The 23553-nt window shown below is 47.8% G+C and overlaps 2 protein-coding genes across 2 annotated transcripts in view; both read right to left on the bottom strand.

The window, feature by feature from the left end:
• The window catches only part of Mtarc1 (mitochondrial amidoxime reducing component 1), a 25199-nt gene extending 7496 nt beyond the window's left edge, over nucleotides 1-17703 (bottom strand). Inside the window, exons 1-6 of the mRNA XM_048439511.3 lie at nucleotides 17263-17703; nucleotides 12871-13044; nucleotides 10200-10362; nucleotides 8059-8199; nucleotides 2303-2364; nucleotides 2140-2211 (exon numbers count right to left, since the gene is read on the bottom strand). Of these exons, the coding sequence (XP_048295468.1) occupies nucleotides 2140-2211; nucleotides 2303-2364; nucleotides 8059-8199; nucleotides 10200-10362; nucleotides 12871-13044; nucleotides 17263-17546 (896 nt within the window). The 5' untranslated portion in view covers nucleotides 17547-17703. The remainder of the gene's footprint in view (nucleotides 1-2139; nucleotides 2212-2302; nucleotides 2365-8058; nucleotides 8200-10199; nucleotides 10363-12870; nucleotides 13045-17262) is intronic.
• Nucleotides 17704-20219: 2516 nt separating this feature from the next.
• Mtarc2 (mitochondrial amidoxime reducing component 2) overlaps nucleotides 20220-23553 on the bottom strand; it is a 37408-nt gene continuing 34074 nt past the window's right edge. Inside the window, exon 8 of the mRNA XM_048439512.3 lies at nucleotides 20220-20988. The gene's annotated coding sequence lies outside the window, so the exon portion shown is untranslated. The remainder of the gene's footprint in view (nucleotides 20989-23553) is intronic.

The following is a 23553-nucleotide window of genomic DNA, read 5'->3' as shown; positions in this document are numbered from 1 at the left end:
ACCTCCACGGCTGGGTTTTGAGGTAAGCAACGCTGTGACAGCTCCCGGAGGGGCGACACATGGTCACTGTCACCACCCCTGGTCACTGACGGGGTTGGGTTAGGTGTCATTGGGAGCAGCTAGCCTCAGGTGTGAACGTTCTTCTAACTTCTCCTGCTCTCAGAGGCGTCAAATCGATACAGCAAGATGTCAAGGACTGGATCAGGGCTTGATCGCCTACTGAAAATGATACAAGTTGCTTTAGTTCAGCTATGTGGAGTTCTGTAAGCTCAGTGCTCACAAATAAAGAAACTGAGACCTCAGGGTCCTAACACGCTGAGATGGAGCTCTGTGAAGTGCTGGCCTATTGTGCACAAGATTCCGTTCCCAGTCCTTTAAGAACCAGCAGAGTGAGCCCATCCTCCTCCCTTCCCATGAGCTGATTAGCCTAAACAGACAATGCAGAATAATTCTCTGTGGTAGGCGCCTTGCTTTGCCCAGCTGGGCTCTGACCATATAGAAGCAATTAAGGCACAGGGCTGGGATGTAAGAAGTCTGTAAGGCCAGGTGGGTGGGTGAGGTCAGTCTCCATGCCCAGCATATTCAGTGCAAAGCAGTGCCAACCCCTGGGCACCAGCGATACCCAGAGATGCCATTGAAGGGGCTGTGTGCTCCACCTCTTAAGATTTATACCCTGCAGCAGGCCTCTCCCTGCCCGATTTATGACCATCTGTCCTGGGAAGAACATAAATCACTATACCCACGACACTTTAAATCTCAGGGAGAGATAGAAGCCACCTCGGCTGACTGCACCATCTCCCTGGGTACTAAAAGCAATTAGGGAGGATGGCTGGGCTGCAAGAAGCCTGCAGAAGATCAGGGGGGTGAGGATGGGTTCCTGCGATCCCCGCTTTCTGCCCTTGCTCTGTCTTTGGGGTCCATTACTCTCCTTCTACAAACAGAGCCTCCCAAGAGAGGGTCTTTGACAATGCAGAGAACCAGCGCTGGTGCCTGGAGTGCTTAGAGGTTCTGTAAGCACAAGAGCCTTCCAAAGCCAGAGGGGCTGGAAATCTGAGACCAGGGAGAGTGCAGGGAAGAGAGCCAGAAACACAGAGGTGACAAGCAGCTCCCGAGCCATCTGTCTGATGCACACAGAGGCTTATCTAGTTTTCCCTGTTTCTTTTATTCTCTGAGGACTGGAGCCATGGCTAGCGGTACAAGTCTATAGTCCAAGCTACTCGAGAGACTGAGACAGGAGAACCACAAGTCTCAGGATTTCAGAGGCTACAAAGTGAGCTCAAAGCCAACCTGAACGACTTAGGGAGACTCTGGCCCAAACTACAGAGGAAGAGCTGCTTAAGAGCATCTGCTGCGCTTGCAGAGGGAGGGGCCCTGGTTCAGTTCCCAGCATCCACATGGTGGCTTACAACTGTCTGAAGCTAGAGTTCCAGGGGCTCTGACATCCTCCTCTGGGCTATGTGGGCATCGTACACACACATGCTGCACACAAATCCATGTAGACAAACACCCACACACATTAACAACAACAACAACAACAATTTAGTACATAAAAACGATGGCTGGAGACAGAGCTCAATGGTAGAAGACCTTGCCCAGCATTCACAAGGACCTGGATGCAACCCCTAGACTCCTAAAACAGAGCAGTCAGGGCCTGGCAGAAGACTTGCTGATACCCACAGTACTGCAATAGCCAGGTCTCTTTCAGCTGCCCAGCCTATCTTTCTTTCTGTTGTATCTCCTTGGTTCCATGGAAAATAAAAAGCCTAGATTCTCTGTTGCTCTAATGTTGAGGAGATATGAGCAAGAGCCACAGTGTGTCACTGTCCCTGTCCCAAAGCCTGCTCCTCTGCAGTACCTGCCTTACATAGTGACATTTCCCACAGTATCTCACAGGAGCTCCCCTTACCCTCTGGAGATGCCTTCCAAGACCTCCAGGGGGCACAGCAAACCACAGGCTGCATGGAACCCTGTACATACTGGCTTTCTTCTCTACATATCACGCACCTAGTGGCCAGGACTCCCTAAAGCTCCTATTCTGCATGGGTGTGGTGTTTCCACAGACTCCTTGTACAAACATTAACAGACATGGCTCCTCAGACACCTGGACCCCAAGGTGAGACCCCATCTGCCTGGTTCTACCTCTTCAGCGTTTCCAGCGGCTCCTTTCTGTCCATGATGCCGGTGTCCGTATCCACCGTCGTTAAAAGGCACCTGGACACATAGAGAGCATCACACAGGGGACAGAGCGGAGGGACAGGCCTTGCCCCTCCCCTCCCCGCCCGGGGACAGGAAAGGGTCTCACCTGGTGCAAGCCATCACCCGTTTCAGTTCCACATCCCCAATGAGAAGTTCGTTCCAAGAATCCTAGAAAGGAAAGAAAGAGCTCCCATGAGCACTTCTGGGCCCTCAGCTGCGCAGGGACTTGCGTGGAGTCACACCTAATGTCATTACATCAGGGTGAGGGTCTTCACCTCAGTCTGAAGAGGCCAAGGGGCATCCCACACCTTTGAGTTCCCTTTCTTCCTAAAGCAAGGTCAGGCCCCTCTCCTCTTTGAAAGCTTTTCCAAGCAGGGCATGCCAGGTTGAATCCACAGAACTACATAAGCTGAGCCTGATGTCACACATCTCCGATCCCAGCACTCAGAAGGTGGAGGCAGGAGGAGCAGAAGTTCTAGCAAGTTTGAGAACAGCCCGGGATACATGAGACCCTGTCTTGCAAACAAAGACCAAGTCACTGTGTAACCTGGTGCCCTGATTTCCCGGCCATCTCCTGGGCGGCGGCATCCAGAGAGTCCCAGTTCCAACAGGGATGACCTCTCAGGTGTTGGCCTGTGGTCACTGGGAGCAGAGACTGTGCCTCAAGGCCAAGCGAGTCTCAGCCCCTCCAGACTCTCAAGTTCAGTGAGAAACAGAGGATGTGCGTGAAAAATCGAAAATAAAAAGACATGCCTTGGTGGGTAAAAGTGATTGTGCAGCTGGAACCTGAGTTGGATTGTCAGGGCCGACACGGTGGAGGGAGAGAGCCAACTCTAGTGAGTCATCCTCTGGCCTCCATACATGCACTGTGGCACACACACACACACACACACACGCCACACACACAAAATAATGTGATAATTAAAAATACAAGCCCACAGAAATAGGTGAGGATAAGGGGGATGAATATGATCAAGGTGGGTTAAACGTGCACATAAAAATGTCATGGTGAAACCCATCACATTGTAAATAAAAGCATAATAAAGTTCCAGAAAACTTAAGAAAAGCCTCTGACACAGAGTACGTGCTCCTTGTCGGTTGAAGTGCAGACAAGGATTCTAAGGATTTGGAGGCAGACACCAGGCAAGGTTGGCTTGGGAATAGTCTGTAGAATAGCCACGTGGGCAGAGGGTGAGGGAATCCCAGTCAGGGAGGAAGTCAAAAGGAAGGCGGGGTTGACTTAGTGCACCTGACGTCCTTCAAGTCACCACTGAGGAGACCAAAGAACGTGGAAGGAGGTCATATCTTCCCCCACAAAGGAAGAAGCTGGGCAGGTGGGGGCTGGAAGCGGGCATCTGCAGTGAAATGTCTTGGTGTCGGCATCTGGCGGCAGAGTGTCCCTAAGTTTCTGCTTTAATCTTGGTAAATGCTTACTGTTCTCCATGTGGGTATGGCATGATATATAGATAGATATAGATATAGATATAGATAGATATAGATATAGATAGATAGATATAGATATAGATATATAGATAGATAGATATAGATATAGATATCTATCTATACAGATAGATAGATATAGAAAGAGAGAGAGAGTTAGTAATCTTAATTTATGTGTATGAGTGTTTTTTGTGTGTGTGTGTGTAAATATACCTACCATGTGTGTACCTGATGCCCACGGAGGTCAGAAGAGGGTATGGGATGTCTTACCATGGAACTGGAGTTAGGGATGGGTGTGAGCCACCATGTAGGTGCTGGGGACTGAACCAAGGTCCTTGACAAGTGCTCTTTTCTGCCAAGTCAGCTCTCCAGGTTCCTTGGGACTATTTTGTCAGCATGGGTCCTTTCTCTATGCCACAACAGTTAGAAAACTAGGCATAGAGTTTCCAGTAACCACAGTCTGTTCTGTGAAGATGTCTCCAGCAGGGGCCACTGTGGTATTAAAACAAGAGCGAACTGAGGACCCTGGTTAAGGAATTAATGAGTTATGACTTAGAGAACTATCCCCAAAGACGGAACAAAAGCTAGTAGGACAGTAAGACATAGAAAACTAAGGCAGGGACTGGAACAGTTAAGAATGTTCCAGAATTGCTCTAGCAAAGGGCCAGTGATCAGTTCCCACTCTAATGCCAGTCCTGGGGCATCTGACGCCCTCTCCTGGCCTGCAGGAGCACCCGCATTTACATGTATATAGATCCCCACACCCCCATAAACACACAATTAAAAGTAAATCTTTTTAATTAGAAAAGATTGCCCAGTGTGGGGATTCACCCCTTTGATCGTAGCACTCAGGGTGGATCACTCTGAGTTTGAGGCCAGCCTGGTCTCCATGGTGAGTTCCTGGCCAGCTTCTCAAAAAAAAAAAAAAAAAAAAGTATTAAAAAAGTATAAAAAAAAGAAAATTAAGGTAAAAAAATTCACCATCTGGAAAGCACCTGTTTAACAAAGGGAAGGAAGAGAAGTTGTTACTACTAACCTCACACCAGGCCTGAGAAGATGTTGACCCCGAGCGAGGAGTCCAAGGAAGTCTTCCATCAGGACAAACTGGTTAGAGGTAATAACTCAAAATAAGATGGGCTGAGAGCCAGCAAGGCCTGGACAGAGAGGAGTATGGCCTGGGTTTGGTCATATATCTCTGCAGGTCCAGTGCTCCGTTTGTAGAGCGTTGATTGGAAACAAGAAAGTCAGCTTTGCCGTGAGGCAGAAGAACTTGAACGACTTGAGTGTTGGAGACGGAGTAAGATTCTTTGGCTACTAAACACATAGGTGGATGACCTTAAATCTTATTCCTTTATTATTATTGTATGTGTGTGAGCGAGTGGAAGGGGGCATGTGTCTCACCTTTACACAAGTCATGGGATCAAACCTGGGCTCTCACACTTGTGCGGTAAGTGCCTCTAGGAACTGAGCCAGCGCGGACATTTTGAGAGGTGGAGAGCTACTGAAGGCTGTTGAGCAAGACAGTCACACTGAAAAGTGGTGGAGCTCCTGGGAGCTTGTACCCTGCCTCTCTGAGGTTCAAGAGAGAGCACTTTGTGGTCCAGACATGATGTATCAACTAGATATGACATTGTTTCAAAGTCTGACCTACCGGCTGGCCAAGAACTGAGAGTCACAGGGCAGTGCATGTGTCTAAGCCTAGCAAAGGGAAGGAGCAGGTCAGAGAGAGAGGAACCAGAAGCAAACTCAGTACTGATCTCTGTGAAAGAATGCTGTGCCCCAGGCAGATGTTGGAAAGTGAAAGGGACTCTGGGTAGGAGAAGAGACTGAGGGCAGCCTGGGAGCGCATACCTTCTTTATTAGCAAAACTCAGTCCTTTGGAGGAAGCACAGGGCTGTACTGTACCTCACAATTGACAGGTGGTAAGTGACAAGTTAGGTCACACAGCAGGAGAAAGAGAGGGAGGGAGGAAGGGAGAGAGAGAGAGAAAGAGAGAGAGAGAGAGAGAGAGAGAGAGAGAGAGAGAGAGAGAGAGAGAGAGAGAAGGAGACCCTTTGTTAAGTAGATTGACACAAGCCTGGATGCATGGCCCCTTTTCATAAAGGAACACAAACACAGACACTGCAGAGTCACTGTATAAGGACGCATGCAGCTCACTCACGCACAGACATTCTGCCATCTTCATAGAAATGCACATGCTTGGATCTGAGACTACACAAGAAACATTTTAAATAAAACACCAGAAGTGAACTAGCAAGATGGCTCACTGGTGAAGACACTTGTCACCAAGTCTAAAGACCGTAGTTCTATCTATCCCTGGAATCCGCATGGCTGAAGGAAACAGCCAGCTTCCATAAGTTGTCTTCTGACCTCCACACATGCACTGTGGCACGTGCACACACACAATAAATAAGTGAATAAATTAATAAATGCAATTTTAAAAATATCGGGATAGATTTGTGGGAATGGCTTTCCTAGATTGCTCTTTTCCCAGCATTCCTTGTCCACCTTCAACAGAAAAGCTGAGGGACAGAATTAGTTCCCCAATATCAGGGGTTAGAACTCAATCATCAATCACACAATCACTTGGTCTAAGTCTTTCCCTGGAATCCAAGGAAATCAGAAGAGGTAAGAGTCTCTTTCTTGTCTCCGCTGCCTCTCCCAAACGATACAGATGCAAAAGGAATGACCAGAAGTAAATTCCAATTTGAGGACCGATATCCCCACTGGGTATGCACAGCTGGCCTCCCTCACCAACCCTCCATTTGAGGGTTTCTTAATGTTTTCCCATTCACAACCACTTTTTACCTGAGAAATTTTTATGTGATCTCCAAACATACAGGCATACAAAATAGATACACAAATCAAACATTCACTGATAATAGTAATACATCATAAAAAACTATTTTAAAACAATTCTTCAGCATGCTTACCATTTATCAAAAACTAAAGTAACTATGTATGCTAATAAGATGAATGCTAACAAGATAAATGTGTTTGTCTGACAAATTATAATCCAAAGATATTCTAATTGGATATGTGCTGAGGAGTGAAGGTAGAAAAATACAGCCTTTGTTTTCTTTAATAAAGCCATTATGTTCCTAAAAGAACAGAAACTTTGTATGCACAATAAAAATCCACCACAATTAATGACAAATGAAAGTCTCAAACCTGAGCCAAGGTCTCTGTCTTGTTGTGAGGCATAATAGTACACACCGTTATGTACCAAGTGTATGTCATGTGTTCACACCCAAGGCTGCAGTGAAGTTATGTGATACAGTATGGGTCAGCACTGCGAGAAACACATCAGATTTATTATGTGTTTCTGAATTGTTGCATACTCATTATTATATTAGTTACTTTTCTATTGTTGTGATGAAACACTATGAGCAAGGCAATTTAGTGAAGGAAGAGTGTGTTTGGGCTTATGGTTCCAGAAGCTAGAGTCTGTGCAGGCAGGGTAAGGTCACGTCAGTGGGAACAGAGAGCTGAGGGCTCATAGCTTGAACCACGTGTACACAAGGTCATACCTTCGAAACCTCCCCAAATAGTGCCACTAACTAGGGATCAACTGTTCAAATGCCTGAGACTATAGAGGACATTTTATTCAAGCCACCACTACTGCCACGGTCTTCATAATTCTCACGTTTGGTTCTGTCATGACCAGCATCGGACTTCAAGACAGATCAGACAGAGTCAGAGACAATATCCAAAGGCAATCCTAAGACAATGAGCTGCCAGGACCTCCCAGGACACTAGAACCAGTGTCATATTTCTCCATGCTGAGGCACAATGTGGGACACCTGAGGGCCCAAGGAAGGGGGCCCTGGAAGTGTTTAGGAACACCAGCAAGCAGATAAACACCCCAACCCCTACCTAGCAGTCTTGCTAAAGATGCTGGTCTTCCTCAGGGGAGTCAGCAGCTAGTCAGAAACCAGGTGGTTGGGGTGGGCAGTAAGACACAACAACCACCTCGCCTGTTCCACAAGTGACACAGACCATGTGATCCATTTTGAGTAAATTATCTCAACAGTCAATCCACCGACTCGGGATTCTCCCTGCAAGCCTCGGATCTCACAGAGCAACAGCTCTGCCTCGCCTGTGTGCATCTGCAATACACAAGCCTTCACACCTTAGGTGGGGGCTCAACAAACCTCAAAGTAGAGCCATTGTGCAGCGCAGAGACAGTAAGCAACTCACTTCCTGCAAGAGTCTAAATCAGCGTTAGTAACGGTTATGCTTCAGTTGTTGAGGCGTAGCTCAGGCTGACCTTGAATTCATTATGTAGCTGAGGCTGGTCCTGAACTTCCAATCCTTCTGCCTCCACCCCCCATGCTTGGATGACAGTGATGGGCCTCCTGGAAATAACTACTACACCTTCCACAAAATAAAAAGAAAGAAGCTACGCAGGCCAAATGTTACCTCTGCGAAAACATCACATCCTGAAATGACAATGTTGGGCCTGAAGTTAATAGTTTTCACTTTCTTCTCCAACCTGGAGTTGAGATCTTCCAAGGATGCCTCAGTCAGAACCAGGTATGGGCTTACATCTGAGTAGGCCACCTGACAAAGAAACAGAGATTGGGATACAGTGTGGAGCAGAAATGCCTCAGAGGGGACATCATGATCTAGTCTCTGAAAATTCAGCACTGCCCCAACAAACACACATACACACACACACATGCATAAACACACATGAACAAATATACAAACATACATGTTCATACCTGTACAAATACACATGCATACACACATACACACACACGTCATTATAGTTATTTTTCTAGTTCTTTACATAGAAATTCAAAGCAATTCAAAGCCTTAACTGGCCTTGCAGAACTGCATGACATAAAGGGACTCAAGAGAAAGCTCAGCCATTAAGAGCACTGGCTGCTCTTGCAGAGGACCAGAATTAATTTCCTAACACACACATGATAACTCACAACCATGTGTAACTCCAGTTCTAGGGGATCTGGTGCCATCTTCCAACCTTCATAGATACCACACATTTGTGGTACACAGACATGCACTCAGGCATGATACCCATACCTATAAATTCTTACTTTAGTTTATGAACAGAACATGACCTCAGAGTCACTAGACATCCCTTAAAGATACCGTCTCACCTTCCCAAGCATCCATTTCCTTAGTGTTTAATAAGGTGGTCAAGTTTGATGGCTTCACTACATTTGAGAAGTCCCCTAATTCTATAGGTGCCTATCTTTATACAACCTTAAAATTAATATGAAGTATGAATGCTGACCCTCATTTTTTTTAACACTAAAGTTATCTGGTCCTACTGACCCACATCATGAGGAGTTCCTGAAGCCTTATGCCTTGAAGAACCAACCTGACCATGTGAAGTCTGGGGCTCCCCACACATGCTCCCCATGCCTGCTCCCAACACCTGCTCCATACATCTGTTTCACATGCCTGCTCTACACACCTGTCCCACACACCCGCACCTCACTCATGTCCCACATGCCTTCTCCCCATACCTACTCCCCACACCTGTTCCACACACCTGCTCCTCACACCTGTCCCACACATCTGCTCCCCACACCTGTCCCACACACCTGCTCCTCACACCTGTCCCACACACCTGCTCCCCACACCTGTCCCACACACCTGCTTCCCACACCTGTTCCACAATCCTGTTCTACACACCTATACTGGCCTGAGCTTGTAATCTGACACACAGTTGTAAGGAAGCTAAAAACGTTGGACCATGCTATTACAGAATTGATCAAAAATGATACCACTCTAAAATAAATTGTGTTGTATGTCTATTGGCACCAGAATACTTACACAAATAGGAAAGTGAATACTCCAGGGGAGTGGAGGCTCTCTGAAATCAAGACAAAAGGAACCCCACTCCTGTACCCATCCTGTCAGGAATGAGTGTATTCCTAAGAGACACTTGTGGCTTTCCCTTTGGTTATGAGACTGTAGACACAATGGATTCTAAGAAACTGGAATATTCCCAGGAATCTTAGGTAAGGGGAGAAGAAAACAGCTGGGGCCATGATTTCAGTCAGGGGAGGGGTCTTGTCTCTCAGGAAGAGATTTCATGCATTTCTGACATCTTTCAGGAAAGGCTCGAGCCTAGATAGTAGTAATGGGCAAGACTTAATAGTTCTTGGGGCTGGAGAGATGGCTCAGAGGTTAAGAGCACTGACTGCTCTTTCAGAGGTTCGGAGTTCAACTCCCAGCAATCACGTGGTGGCTCACAGCCATCTGTAATGAGATCTGGTGCCCTCTTCTGGCCAGCAAGCATACAGACAAGACAGAACACTGTATACATAATAAATAAATAAATCTTTAAAAAAAAAAAGACTTAATAGTTCTGCATACCTTTGGCCTTCTATCTAGAAGCCTGACTCACGATGGCAGTCAGAGCCCAGGTTTAGAGTTTGGCAAGTGCTGTCTTTCTTCCTATTGCTTGGCGTCTCTGGAGCCTGAGATTGCCGTGGAAACCACAGCATTTAGCATACCAGGGATGTGCACACGTGGCAAGACCCACACAACTTTCCTACACCCTCAGACCACACCAAGCCTCTCACATGGTCCGTGGGCCGGAACGGCGCCTTCAGCAGCTGAGAACGTCTGGAGTTCATGTGGGGCTCGAAGTGCACCAGGCGACAGGGCTGTGTCTTCAGGAAGCTGGTGATCCACTGAGCGGCTTCCTCTCCGCAATCCCTTCCCTGCACCTCCAGACCATGCACTCTACAGAGGGGACAGGGCAACGGGCAGGGACAATTCAGAGGCTGTGAGTACTGCAATCCTATATGCCTGGATGGATCAGAGAAGCTGCAACAATTCAACTGTGGCATGGCCAACATCCTTTCATAACCTGAAGACCTGCTTTTAGCTCAGCCCTGCCTCAGGGCCACTGTAGACATGAAATGGAATGAAGAGCGCTGTTTCAAGCCTTGCTCTTCCCATTTGTAAAAGCAGCTGAATCAGACCTGTGTTCCCTGCCTGAAAGGTGCGTGTGGAGGATGCAGGGAGGTAATAGGCTTGACGTTTACTGGGTTTTCAGAGGAACATGAGCAGGCTGGGGGGAATGGCTCAGTTGGTACAAGCATGAAGACCCAACTCCGACCTTCCAGAACCAAGCCTAGAATCGGTCATGATTGAAGAACTGCCCAATTCAAGTTGGCCTGTAGGAGATTGTCTAGACTGTCGGTGGAGGGGAGACCCAGCCCACTGTGGTGGGAAGAGAGGGGGCCGGTGTTTATTACAGTGGTAGAGTTTGAACCCAGGACTTCGTGCATGCTAAGCCAGCACTCTACCACTGAGCCACATCTCCATTCTGCTTTTTACCTTTTCTTCGTTTTTTCAGACAGGTCCCATTGAGTTGTCCAGGCTACTGTTGAACTTATGATCCTCTGGCCTCAGTCTCCCTCCTGCTGGGATTACAGGCTGATGCCACCAGGTCTGACTGAGATGGATAGACTATGGGCTTCCTTGGACGTCCGTGGTTTTGTTGCTTTAATTTGGTTGTTTTGAAACAGGGTTTCTCTGTGTAGCCCTGGCTGTCCTGGAACTCACTCTGTAGACCAGGCAGGCCTCGAACTCAAGAGATCCATCTTCCTCTGCCTCCCAAGTGCTGGGCTCAAAGGTTTGCACCACCATGCTAAACTCAAATCGCATATTAATTAAAAACGCAGGAATAGTCAGGCATGGTGGTCCATGCTTCTAATCCTTACACTTGGGAGGCACAGGCAGGCAGGTGGATCTCTGGGAGCTCAAGGTCAGCCTGGTTTCCAAAACAAGTTCTAAGACAGCTAGGGCTGCTACACAGAGAAATCCTGTCTCAAAAAAGAAAAATACAGAGACGGCCACAAAATCTAAACTAAGCCAAATCTTGGTCCCACAGTGGGAAGAAAGAAGTTCAAGCTGTGACTCCCTAGCTGCTAAACCAGGTCCTAGAGCGCCTGCCTTCCACAGTCCATCGGTGCTGAGGAGGTAGGCTTCTGGGGGTGCCAGGCTTCTGAACGGGGTGCCCTAGTAATGTCCGCCTTCCCCCGACCTCCAGCCTGAACACAGGACACTTCTCCAGTTACAACTGCTTCTTTCCCACCTTGCAACTTCCCTTCGAGCTAAAAATCATATCTCATGGGGTGCGGTTTCCAGGGCCCTTTGCAAAGACAGTCCCATGACAGATGACAGGACTTCCTCTCTTCCAGGGCACCCTGCTTTCTTTGATGGGATTATTTTCCTCTTTGCTCCATGTCAAGGTGTTTTAGCCCACATTGCTTTCTACATCAGACTTTAATTAGTTAAGTTATGGTGGAGTTGGGGGTTCAAACCCAGAGCTTAGAGCATGCTCAGCAAGTGCTGAGTCCCGTCCTCAGCCTGCTACACTGAGCTTTCGTGACCCGTCCCTACACCAGCTTTTGAAGCTATTTCCTCGTTTCTCCTCTCAGGATGCAGAGGACTGAGCGCTGAGGTGGGGGAGGTACATGCAATCAATGGCTAACTGTTGATAATGTACTTTCTGGAGCCCCTCCATTGTTATAACTTCCTCAAAAGTGCAAGAGCATAGGCCCAATCTGGATTTAAACACAAATATATATGTTCATTCATGTGTATATAGAATATGAAAATGAAGAGGGGCTATGCATGGGAGAAATAGGTCTAAAGGAAAGCAAGGAGGCAAAAAAAGATCACACATTTTCTGTTATATGTAGAATCTAGACTTACTTATCTATCTATCTATCTATCTATCTATCTATCTATCTATTTATCTATCTATCATCTCTCCATCATCTGTCTATAGGGCTTCGTATAGCCCAGGCTGGCCTTGAATGAACCATATAACCAAGGATGACCCTGAACTTCAGATCTTCCTGCCCCCACCTCTCCAGTGCTGGAATTACAGGTGCATACCCCCATGCCTACACTATGTAATATTGAGAGTAAGTCCAGGGCTTTGTGAGTGGTGGAAGAATACCCTCCCACTGAGCTGCATCCCCAACCCTATACATACAAATGTGATGTGAAATATTGAAGCAGTTATTTGAGGAGAAGAAGGAACCAGTGGAGGGGTACAGGACAAGAGAACACGGGGCTAAGATGAGCGACGTACAATTTGCGTGTGTAAAAATGTCATCGTGAAACCCGCCTATTGTGTTGTAAGCTAACTGTGAATTTAAACAATTAAAGGCTAAAGTAAAGAGAGATTGCACGCAGATTTGGTCCCACGGGCCAGAGGCCCATTCAGCTCACCTGCACTGGAGGAGCGGGTTTGTGGCGGGCGGTGTGATGGGCAGCAACAGGTCCTTCGTGTAGGCTGCACTGATAGTCAAGGTGTCATTGTCACAGGTCAGGGAAACCAAGACCAAGCGAGGTTCCTGCCGGGCAGTGACCATGTTCCCGTCTTCATTGACCACAAGCCAAAACCTGACATTGTCCAAACAAAACCAGCACAGGCAGCCTCAGCCATTAGCAGAGCCATAGTTTACCCATCTCCTATTTCTCCCAATAAGAAGCCTGGGGTGTATGTGCACATGCATCTGTGCCTGCCTGCCTGCCTGCCTGCCTGCCTGCCTGCCTGCCTCTCTGTCCTTAGCATTGCCTTGGCTGCAAACAAGGACTGACAATGTCTGTTTATTTTAAAGGGGCGAATAACCACTCAACAATCACTGTATAACAGACGGAACACTTTGAGGCAAAGATGTTAATTATACTTTACCCCAATTGTCAGGACTTGACCACGTCATTAAACATGCCCCAAGAAGATGTTAAGAATCCACGTTACAGAAGGCCAGAGACTCACCGGAAGCAGTGAACTCTCAGGAACAGAAATAGGAGGCTGGTCCTCAAGGAGTCTGCAGCCACAGAGCGCAGCTAAGCAACCGGTGATGCCAAGTCCATGCACTGCTTTTTTAATATTTAAATTGTATGTGTATGATGTTTATGGGCATTTAGGTGTGTACACCACATGCATGCAGTTCCTGCAAAAGCCAGAAGAGGGCATCCAATACTCTGGAACTTGAGTTACCAGCAGCTGCTGGCCTCCATACAAATGCTAGCTACAAAACCCCACCACCTGCAAGAGCAGTAAGCGTTCATTACTGCTGAGCCATCTCTCCAGCCAGGTCAACCAAATGCTTAAAAACTGGGTACTATGAATCCTACAATTTGCTAAGAAGGCCTAGTGTCCATCTTTACCATACTTTTCTAGCCCACTATTCCCCAGCCTTAGAGATGCTGACTTCCTAGGAAAACGACAGAAAAGCAAGTGTGACCCCTTTCTGCTTCCAGGGGAGTGAAGACTCGGAGCAGAAACTGAAGCAGAGGGCACGGAGCAGAGCCACTTTCTGACTTGCTCCCCATAGTTTATGCTACTCGCCTTCCTAAACAACCCAGGGCCACCAAACAAGGGGTGGCGCTGCCTGCAGTGGGCTGGGCCATTCCACATCCATCATTAATCAAGAAAATGCCCCACAGCCTTGTCTATAGGCCAGTCTGATGAAGGCGTGTTCTCAGTTGAAGTTCCTTTTCCCAGATACCTCTAACTTGTGTCAAATTTTGACAAAAATCTAACCAGGACACCATTGTATTCCTATGAATAATTGGGTATTCATAGGATTAAAATTAAGTGCATTATGAGAAGGGACTGTGCAGTAGGAAAAAGGAATATATATCATCAGTGAAGGTAGAGAGCCACCCTCACTGTGCTCCTTGGTAACCAAGTCCTCCTTTATTCATCTCCAGCCTGGAACAAAAATCAGGGAACTTGAGAACTCTTGCTCAGGTGGCTTTTTGTTTGTTTGGTTTTGGTTAAGACAGGTGTGGTGGTTTAAAAGAAAATAGCCCCCAGAGGGAGTGGCCCTATTAGGAGGTGTGGCCTTGTTGAAGGAAGCGTGTCACACTGTGGAGGCAGACTTTTAGGTCTCACATATATGTTCAAGCCATGCCCAGTATCTCAGACCACTTCCTGTTCTCTGTGAATCAAGCTGTAAGCCCTCTCAGCTTGCTCTCCAGCACCATGTCTGTCTGCACGCCACCAGACTCCCAGCTGCCATGCTTCCTGCCATGACAATAATGGACTAGAACTCTGAACTGTGAACTTCCACAATTCAACATTTTCCTTCATAAGAGTTGCTTTGTAAGAGTTGCCATGGGGACCAGAGTGGTGGCTCAGAGGTTAAGAACATTGACTACTCTTCCCAAAGTCCTGGAAGAACCACATGGTAGCCCACAGCTATCTATAATGAGATCTGGCACCCTCTTCTGGCATGCAGGCATATATGCAGGCAAAACTCTGTATACATAATAAATAAATCTTTAAACAAAGAGTTGTGGTGGTCATGGTGTCTCTTCGCAGCAACAGAAACCCTGAGACGACAGAGCTTCTTTGTGTAGTCTTGGCTGTCCTGGAACTTGCTCTGTTGACTAGGCTGACCTTGAACTCACAGAGAAACCCCCGACACATACCTCCTGAGTGCTGGGATTAAAGGTGTGTGCCACCATTCCCTGCTGGCTTCTATCATTCTTGAAAGCATATTCCTCAAGAAGCTGTGTTGTTGCTTTACTTTCAAACAGCGTTACCAGCTTCTCTGGTGAGTCTATGTGGGCCCTGGATTTGGTCAAGAAGCCAGGACAGACCCAGTTCATGCGTGAGATAAGCCACGTGAAGTGTGGTATCACGACGGTGAGTGCACGCAGTATTGTGCAACCTTCCCTGCTAGTTCCCGAACCTTTCATCTTTCTAAACTCTACACCCGTTAAACAATAACTCGGCACACCTACCTCCTCCAGCCCCAGAGCCTCCTCTCTGCTTTCTGTCTATGAATCTGGAGTTCAGCAATTCGAACTAAAACCACACACAGTCCCTCTGCCCTGCTCATTTAAATTAGCATCCTGTTTCATCGTTCATCTGTGCTATAGCATGCACTCGACCTTCACTCCTTTCCAAGGCTGGGCCATATTCTACCATCTGCATAAACCACATTTTACTTCATCTTCTCATCCTTCGATGGACATCTGGGTCCTTTCTACTTCTTACTTGCTGCTGTGCACAGTCAGGTTTCAAAGTTGCTAAAAGCATTTCTTATACTCAAGCCCCTGTTTTCCAATCCTTCTGGTAAAGCATCAGAGTGTGCCAGTCTTTCAGCCTGGGATTTACATCCAGCTGGTTAGAATGCTGGTAAACTTACTTGCCTGGAAATCGTGTAACCGTTTTCTAGTTTTCACTACAAGTTGTTACTGTCCTTTGCTAAATTCTCCCTGAGTGTTCCCCAGCCTCCAGGACCCTTCCTCTCTGTTTCCTGTTACTTGTCACAGTCCCCCAGTTGGTCAGTTGATGACTTTTGTTTGTTTGGTTGGTTGGTTAACTGGATTTTTTTGTTGTTGTTGTTTATTTTTTTGCTTCAGTTCCCTGGGAGCTAGTGAGAAAAGTAAAGAGTTTGCCACCCCAGCTGTGGTAAAAGTTCAAAACGTGTTTTCTTGCCTCTGACAGAAACTGTCCAAAGACCCCACTCTAGAAATCAGAGACTAGTTAGGATTCTTGGCTGCCTGAAGCAGAAGTGCGGCAGATCACTTTTCAGCTTTCTAGGGAACTGCTGTGTTTGGGTGGAAGGAGGGAGTGGTTAGTGGATTTTCAAGTGGGGGCGGGCGGGGAGGGCAGGGAGCTGGGCAACCAACCAGAAGGCCTTGGAGCCACCCACCTCCTTCTCTAATGATCTGTTTTCTCAAGTCTTGGAGAATTGCAAAGCACAAGGTGATAAGGGTCACACAAGACAAGGTCCGCGCAGTGAGGAGTCCACCAGTCCTCAGTCACCCAGCGACCTTTTGTAAAAGCCGCCCCTAAATCAGCCATGGGACAAGGAGGGCTTTGAGACAAAAACCTCCATTTCTTTTCGCTGAGTCAGTCTATCAGCATGCCCACTGGCCCAGCCAGGTGGGAGGCTCACGGCTGGTGTTAGCTTTCAAGAGCTGAGCGGGAGGTTACAACACCTGTCAGTCTGGGCCCAGAACTGGTGGGTGGGAAATCAGACCTAAAGAGGGCAGAGGTGCCCTTCCCGAAGTCTGGGAGTCCACATGGACTTTTAGTCGCTGTTTACCTAGTGGCTAAAGACAGCACAAATCTCAGGTTCAGCCCCGTGCGCGGAGTCTTTCTAACCTGACGAGAGTCTGGGGAAACACTTGCCCGTGTTTTGTTTTTTTGTTTTTTTCTTTCTTTCTTTTTCTTTCTTTCTTTCTTCTTCTTCTTTTTTTTTAACTGCAAGAAAGTGTTCAACTGCGACAAGCGGTGCCTACGCGCCCTCTGCTCTCTGGCATCAATTGTCTTAGTTTCTCTAGAGTTTATGACTACCACTAAAAGCAAAGTGACCAAGGGCTCCGTGAGGGAGTTTGAAGTTTCTTCTTGGGGATTGGTTGGCATGGGGCATGTCTCATTGGGAACACAGTTATTTTCTCCTGGAAGTGAGAAACCTGGAGACTTGAGAGTTCCAGGTTCCCCGAGCGGCTGGTGGAGGGTCAGGATCACTTTCTTCCATTTCCTGGCGCCCCTTCCCCAGTTCCTGGTCTCTTGTCTGGGAAGGAATGAGGAGACCCCTCTGACCTTCCCACACCCACACAGCCTAGGTCAGGGGGGCGCAGGGTTCAGCGTACCTGTCACGCAGGTGACCACTGCGCAGTCCCATGTCGGTGCACTCCGCCTCGCTCACCGACACCCCCTTGCAGGACTTGATCGGGTAGATCCAGAGCTGTGACACGGTCCCCACCTGCTGGAGCCGCCGGCGCCTGGGACGCATGCGACGCCAGGCCACGGTCCCCAGTGCCACCGCGGCCAGTCCCAGTGCGGCGATGCCGAGCCAGGTGGACCGCAGCTGCCTGGGGACCCGGGATGCGGAGAAGCCATGGAGGGCCAGAGCCCAGGAGCCGGAGGCACTCATGGCGAGGGCAGACGGGGCGGGTGCTGATACACCTCAGGCGCCACCGGCTGGGCTAAGCACAGGGACTGGGCCTGAACCCAAAGGCCCGTGTTTATCTCCTGACCCTTTCCCGCCAATCCAAATAGAGCATCGTCACTCAGCCTGGGCGGGAGGTGGTAGCTCAGCTGTGGTGGTTCTCACTCCTCCTGTCCTTTCTCCCTCCCTCCCTTCTTCCTTCATTCCCTCACCCTGACCCTCCCCTACCATCAATGTAGATAGAACAGCTTCTTTATGTGTTTGTAGGGCTGTTTACTTGACCTAAAGCATACAAGGGTTTGCGGAAACATGGTGTGATTGTGAAATCAGAAATCAGGCTGCTGGGCAGCTGCCTGAGAGCAACTTGGCAGTGGCTAAGGAGCTTCCAGCCAGCTGGGATCTGAAGGTGGAAAGATCTTACCAGGCCCTAAGGCTCTACAGGACTGAGCCACATTTCTTTCTCCATGCCATACACCTCAGAGCTCTCTGCAGAGCCTAAGACGAGGATTAGTCCTCAGACAAGCCTCGAGGCTCTTTCCCTGCAGGTCCCCCAAGGCAGATTCTGTCATTTGTCACCCCCAAACGCCAGCATATCTTAAACTACAAAGCCAAGGCCAACAAGGTACCTCAGGTTCGTTTGAAGTCTCAAGTTGCTAAAATGTCACGTCTTTATTCAGGGACTATTTTTACAGGGAGAAAGCTATTTCTCTACAATAGGGCAGAGGGACTGGACTTTGTATTAAAGCAAGGGATGTTTACAGCCAAGGGGCAGAGGGCAGGGGGAGGGGGTGTGGGTGGATGCCAGTGGCAAGACAGGAATGAAGATTTCTCGAAAGAGCTTTTGCCCTAACTCTGGCCATCAGACTACCAAAACAGTGAACCCCAAGAAACTGGAAGTTTCCTCTCCCCCACCCCACCCTAAATCTCAGACTGAGAGAATGAACAAGCCAGCCAAAGGGGAGCCTGTCTCAGAGGAAGAGATTTCACATGGTTCTGAGGACCTCAGACTGCTTCCAGGGGACTGCAGCTGACACACTGCAGAATCTGTGATGGGCGGGGCTGCACCTTGACCAGAACGGTGCTGCTAAGGGGACAGTCCCCAGAACTCATGTTCATGAAATATACAAGATTGAGGATGTCGTGGAGGGCAACTGAGGCCAGGCAATGTATGGCAGAGTTGGAGGCCCTGTAAAGATGCCCTGAGAGGCCATTCTGTGAAGCGTGGAGAAAGCAGAACACCTGCAGACATGCACTGGCGTTTTCTTCCGACTTGGAGTACTCGCGATCTTCTGACAATGTTGGACACTTCTTCCTCAGCCACCGGCTCGCTTTGGGGTCCTCTGGTACTCAGTGTGTGTCCTGCAATATTTTCTTGTCATGCACCTTTTCCTGCCCAATGTCCAGCCACCTTCTGCCTCTCCTCACTCCCACAAGACCCAGAGGTGATCCGAGTTCCAAGGACACAGCACACAGTTAGCTAGCCATCCTGCTTTCCTGGGTTTGAGCTGTTTATTGTGGTTAACATGAAAGTCACCCTCTTGCTCTCATGTCCCCAGGTGGTGATGCTGTTTGGGGAGGCTGAAGAACCTTTATGAGATGCAGGCAAGTTGAGAAGGAATTAAGTCTCGGTGGGGGGGGTACCTGGACCCTCCCTCCTGCTCATCTTCTTCCTATGTTTATCAAGTAAAGAATGCCCCCTCTGCCACATGTGCCCCCACATGGGGCTCTGCCCAAGAGCGCAGCAGAAGGAACTACTGGAAACCACAGCACAAATGACTCCCCTTCCTCCTCCAAGTTGTTCGCCTGGGGATGTCAGTCACAGAGAACTGGTACAGCAGTGATGTGTGCCACTGGGGACCAGGCAAGGCTCTGGCTTCTCTACAGCAGGGCTTCTCGGAGGCACCCGGAGCTGAGTGTGTGTATCACCCTTCCTATTTTTCTTTGGAAAATAGCTTAATAGGGGAAAATGGCTTAAAACTTAGTGGCTGACTTTAAACAACAATTTATTGTTTCCAGGCTGGGCGGTGGTAGTGCATGCCTTTAGTCACAGCGCTTGGGAGGTTGGTGGATCTCTGTGAGTTCTAGGCCAGCCTGGTCTACAGAGCAAGTTCCAAGACAAACTCCAAAGCTACAGAAAGAAAAAGCCTGTCTTGGGTGTGGGTCAGGGGGATCATTTCCAAAATTTTCCCAAGATAGGGCTTGCCTATCACAGCCAAAGTTGAGGGGTTGAACTGAGACCCAGAACCCAGCAAAGGAAAAGGCAGAAGGAAGTAACAACTGTCTCCTGTTGTCTATTAGATGTCTCTTGAAGTCTATAACCTTTCTAATGCTGTGACCCTTCAATACAGTTCCTCATGTTGTGGTGACCCCCAACTATAAAATTACTTTGTTGCTACTTCATATAACCGTAATTTATAATGTAAATAAATATCTGCTATTCAGGATATCGGATGTGACCCCTGTGAAAGGGTTGTTTGACCCCTCAAAGGGTTGCAACACACTGGCTTAGACAGTCATGTTCATGCAGTACACACCAGCAGCAAGAGGTCGCGTTTGCAACCCAGGGAAGATGCATGACAACTCTGTAAAATGAGGAGTAAATGTCACAGATGAAGCAGGCAGAAGCTCACACGTCTCAGGGACAGAGAAACCACACCGTTTTACGTGGGTGAACTCACTTATATGTTACTTTACTTGTTACAGCAAGCTAGTTCTTTTTTTATTATGAAAACTAGATATGAACACTGAAAGATGTGTTCATGGTTTCTCCTGCTCATTCCTACTTCCGAAGAGTCTATTCTTTTAAATTCTATTTTCTTGTGGAATTAAGAGGAATTGACAATTAGAGATAAATTTTATGTCTTAATAGAATCAGAATGAAATATAAAGGCACAATCTATGAAGAAAATAACCCCAGGATCTATGAAATCATTTCTCTATTTAAGCACAACCCTGGCTCTATAACAGTTAGGCAAAGATAGTCACAAATCAAAACTCAGCAGCGCTCAGCAGCCAGGCCACGAACAGATGTCTGTGAGCACTGTTGGCACCCAGACGTTCAGAACACGAGGGCTCACTGTCCCACTGCTCTCGGACAATATATCTACAAAACGCATAAACCTTTAAGAGAACGCGGCAGCTTTTAAGCTGACTCTAAACTTCCTTTACCCATCAATGTCAAAGGCAGTCATTAGAAAGGGGTAATAGTGGGAATAACATTCAGAATAATTGTACACACAATTTCATCTTTTTATAAAACATCATTCTCTAAAATTTATACACCCTCACATTCCCAAAGGGCCTCTGGTACTTTCTTGAATTAACTCAGGTTGTACGAAGCTCTGGAGGAAAAACGGAGGTTCGTTTCCAGGAAGACGGTCGTGGCTGGCAGTAAGGACTCGCAGGGGTATCTCCTAGGCCCTGGAAACTGAAGAAATGATAAGACCTCTATTATTCTGTTACTCAGACTGTTGGTCATCTGTAACGCAAACTTGAACAAAACAGTCGCGTACTGAGGTTAAAGTACAGGGAATGTAAATGATGACCTGCAAAAACTACCATCAGAGAAAACAGCCGGAGAATAGATTCCCATCAGGATCCTAAGAAGGCGTCTTTCTCACCTGATGCTGTTGGTGGTGGCCAGACTGTGTCCTACAAAGGCTCACGTGATTCCTAAAAGGTGGAACCTCGTGAGGGTTCATTAGGTCACCTAGGCTGAGCCTCAGAGAAGGAGTAAGACAGATCTTGTGGGGCCCAGCGTGGTGGCTAGTTTATGTTGGTTTGACACAGGCTAGAGTCATCTGGGAGGAGGGAACCTCAGCTGAGAAGCTGCTGCCAATGGCCTATGGGCAACTGTGGTGCCTTGTCTTGATTGACAGCTGATGCCAGCCCATTGTGAGCGGTACCCTCTGTTGAGGTGACAGTCCTGGGTTGTATAATAAAGCAGACTGAGCTGGGCATTGGTGGCACATGAGTTAGAGGATATCCTGGTCTACAAAGTGAGTTCCAGGACAGCCTGGACTGCTACACAGATAAACTCTATCTAGAAAAAAAAAAAAGGAAAAGAAAAGGAAGAAAACAGGCTGAACAAGCCATGAGGAGCAAGTCAGTGTTCCTCCATGGCCTCTTCTCAGTTCCTGCTCTGCCTTCCTTCAGTGATGGACTGTTTGTTACTTCTAAGTGCAAGCAAAATAAATCCTTCCCTTCCTAAGTTGTTTTTGAACATGGTGTTTATCACAGCAATAGAGACCCAACTAAGATACTCAGTATGGTGATCTGAGTAACTGGTCCCAGAGGCTCGCATGCTTGAGTGCTTAGTCAGCAGGCAGGATCAGCGAAGCTAAAAGGTGTGGCCTTGTTAGAGGAAGGATCAGTGGGGGTGGCCTTTGGGGTCTCAAAAGCCCACACCAGGTCCTTTCTCGGCTGTAGATCAGGATGTGGCTCTCAGCTGCTTTCCTAGCACCGCATCTGCTGCCACCATGCTCGCTGCCATGATGATAATGAGCCAAGCCTCCGAATCTCTAAGCAAGCCCCAAACTAAATGCTTTCTTTTCCAAGAGTGGCCTTGGCCATGGTGTCTCTTCACAGCAACAGAGCAGGGACTAGGACACCCTGTCAGTTCCCTTAAGAGATATTTGTTTTGTCAGGCAGTGGTGGTGCACACCTTTAATCCCAGCACTTGGGAGGCAGAGGCAGGCCGATCTCTGTGAGTTCGAGGCCAGCCTGGTCTACAGAGCTAGTGCTAGGACAGACAGACAGACAGACAGACAGACACAAAGAAAAAGAGATATTTGTCTTAAAAGAGCAAGTTTGGCCCTCTCCACTCTGTCTTCCGGTCTTACCACGAGAGCTCTCTGCACCATGATACCGTCAACCACATTGTGATACATTCAAGGGAGCCTTACTGGAGACCAAATTGAGGGATCCACCTAATCTTGGACTGCCAGCCTTGGGAACCAGTGAGCTAACTAAACCTCTTGTATTGTCTTGGAGCACCAGGAAACGGCATGTAAAGTAAAAAGGAAAAACAACTCCTTTCCAAACAACTGTCAATATGCTAATTCTACTTTTATAAACAAACCTAAGCTGTAGAAAACTGTCTAGTTTTGAAATGCTCTGGCCTACAGAGAGATCCACTATATTACTGTTTATAACATAGTTGGGTATAATCCAAGCAGCAAATACTGTAAAAACATTTAAGGAGTATCACTCATTTCAACAGAATATTATCAAGTCACCAACAGTAAATCTGTATACAGTGGTGGGCTACAAAATACATATGCCACAGCTACATGAAACAAACAAAACTTCTATCTGCAACAAATGTAGAAGCAGGTGATTTCCATCTTTCGAATTCTCTGGTCTTTCCTGAACTTGCCATGGTGAACATGCATTGCCATTAGAACGAAACACAAACTTTTGTGTGCTTAAATTTTAAGTAAGCCACATGGTAGCACATTCCAGTCACCTCAGCACTCAGGAGGCTGAGGCAGGGGTGGGCCAGCCTGGGCTACACAAAAAACTCTGTGCACAGTCCCCTCCCCTCAATTTTTAAGTAAATAAATAACAGAACTAGCTTTGGTGCCTGTCCCTCCAAAGTAGGCCTTCCAGCTTCCATCCCAGGGTCCCTGGAGCATACCCTGGTCCTCCTGGCCTTCCTCAGCAAGGTCAGGCTGCACTCTGCCCTCAGACTTTGCCCCATCATTCCACTGGAAAAGCTGTTCTTCCCCCTGAGCCCCTGAGCACAGTCCGGTGCCTGGGTACTGAGTTACTTCTTCACACACAAGATACAACAAGATGCTGGGTGAGGACCGTGCCTCTTGGCTGTGTCTTGTCAGCTCCACGATGCTACGTCAGTGGGCCCACGTGAGTCTTGACTGCTTATTTATTAAGTGACTACTGCCATTTCCTCATGGGCCCTAGCAGGGAGGCGAGAGGCTCTTAGGGCCTTTAAAACTCAAGGCCTCCTGGAGAGCTGAGGGAACTACAGAAG

The sequence above is a fragment of the Myodes glareolus genome, chromosome 5 (assembly GCF_982192425.1).
Source record: "Myodes glareolus chromosome 5, mMyoGla1.1, whole genome shotgun sequence".
Classification (NCBI taxonomy): Eukaryota; Metazoa; Chordata; class Mammalia; order Rodentia; family Cricetidae; genus Myodes; species Myodes glareolus.
The sequence above is the reverse complement of the archived record's forward strand: the minus strand, read 5'-3'. Positions and strand labels throughout refer to the sequence as shown.